The 1,311-nt window shown below is 51.9% G+C and overlaps 1 protein-coding gene across 4 annotated transcripts; it reads right to left on the reverse strand.

The window, feature by feature from the left end:
- Position 1: 1 nt before the first annotated feature.
- Positions 2-752, reverse strand: LOC105501510 (ubiquitin-conjugating enzyme E2 C-like). Of its 4 annotated transcripts, none has more exons than XM_011927498.1 (2): positions 519-752; positions 2-313 (listed from the first exon to the last, which is right to left on the reverse strand). In XM_011927498.1, exons 1-2 carry the CDS (start codon positions 731-733, stop codon positions 289-291), a joined length of 240 nt encoding a protein of 79 aa, XP_011782888.1. In that variant the 5' UTR covers positions 734-752; the 3' UTR covers positions 2-288. The 4 variants fall into 4 exon arrangements, with proteins under 4 accessions (XP_011782888.1, XP_011782885.1, XP_011782886.1 ...); XM_011927495.1 differs by having other exon boundaries at positions 2-376; positions 449-752; XM_011927496.1 differs by having other exon boundaries at positions 2-516; positions 598-733.
- Between the last annotated feature and the right edge of the window lie 559 nt (positions 753-1,311).

Consider the following 1,311-nt stretch of genomic DNA (forward strand, 5'->3'; position numbering starts at 1 on the left):
AAAAAAAGGACCAAAATGCATTTATTTAATATACATCACGAGGGTTCAACCGAGGCTTAATTTAAAAGACAAAAACAAAACAAAAATAATACCACAGCTCAAGATACAGAGTCCTATACAGAAATCACAAAAAGGACAGACCATCTAAGGAAAAATTAAGAAGACAACACAAGGGCAGGCTGGGCAGCCTGGGTCAGGGCTCCTGGCTGGTGACCTGCTTTGAGTAGGTTTCTTGCAGGTACTTCTTAAAAGCTGTGGGGTTTTTCCAGAGCTCGGCAGCATGCGTGTTCAAGGGACTATCAATGTTGGGTTCTCCTAGAAGGCTCTGGCTGGAGAGCAGAATGGTCCTGACGTCATATAGGGCAGACCACTTGTCCTTCAGGATGTCCAGGCATACGTTACCCTGGGTGTCCACGTTGGGGAGGTAGCAGGGTGTGAGCCATTTCACCGTGGGCGCATTGTAAGGGTAGCCACGGGGGAACTCTAGTGAGAGCTTATGCCTCAGGTCTTCATATCCTGTTCCAGCTGCTCCATGGATGGTCCCTACCCATTTGAAAAGGTTGTCTGATTCAGGGAAGGCAGAAAGCCCTTTATCGCCAGACATCATGAGGGTCATCAGCTCCTGCTGTAGCCTTTTGCCCACGGGACCCCGGGCGGCGCCCCCGCTCGGCTCGGCTCCTTTACGGGCGGCGGTGACGCTTGTGGCTGCTGGGTCGCGGTTTGGGGAAGCCATCGGGCGGCGCTGCAGAGAGGCAGGAGCTCGGAGAACACGGCTGCAACTGCCCGGTGTCACCTACGTTTCTTAGGAAAGACGTTAGCAGTCTCTAAATCCTCATCCGCTGTGCGTGGCACAGCATTATTTTACCGCTTTCTGGGATTTATAGCTGGCCTCATTTGCACAGCGGCAGCGTGACGTGGCTGTGGGGAGCACAGAAGGTTTGTCCCCGGGGAAGCGGGCTCTTCTGGTTGCAACATGGTGCAGGCCAGTCCCCCGCAAAGAGGGAAGGTGCCGCAGCAAACCTCTGAGCAACCAAGAGGAAGAGCACCTGCTTGGAAAAGGTGACAAGCCACGAGGCCATGGGCCCAGTTATAAGGATTGTGTCACGGGAATGGTTATAAACCTGACCGACCTCAGAAGGTATATGGAGGAGGCAATTATCAAGCCCCTTGATGGTCTGTGGTTGGATGCCGCGTACTTTGACAACAGTGCGAGCATGGCAGAAAATGTAGCTGTGTATGTAGGGGAAAACCTCCAGAAAGTTTTTCTGTGGGAGTTCTTTGTAAACTATTAATAATGCAACTGGCAATTGT

This window comes from Colobus angolensis, unplaced genomic scaffold (assembly GCF_000951035.1).
Source record: "Colobus angolensis palliatus isolate OR3802 unplaced genomic scaffold, Cang.pa_1.0 Scaffold72, whole genome shotgun sequence".
In the NCBI taxonomy this organism is placed as follows: domain Eukaryota; kingdom Metazoa; phylum Chordata; class Mammalia; order Primates; family Cercopithecidae; genus Colobus; species Colobus angolensis.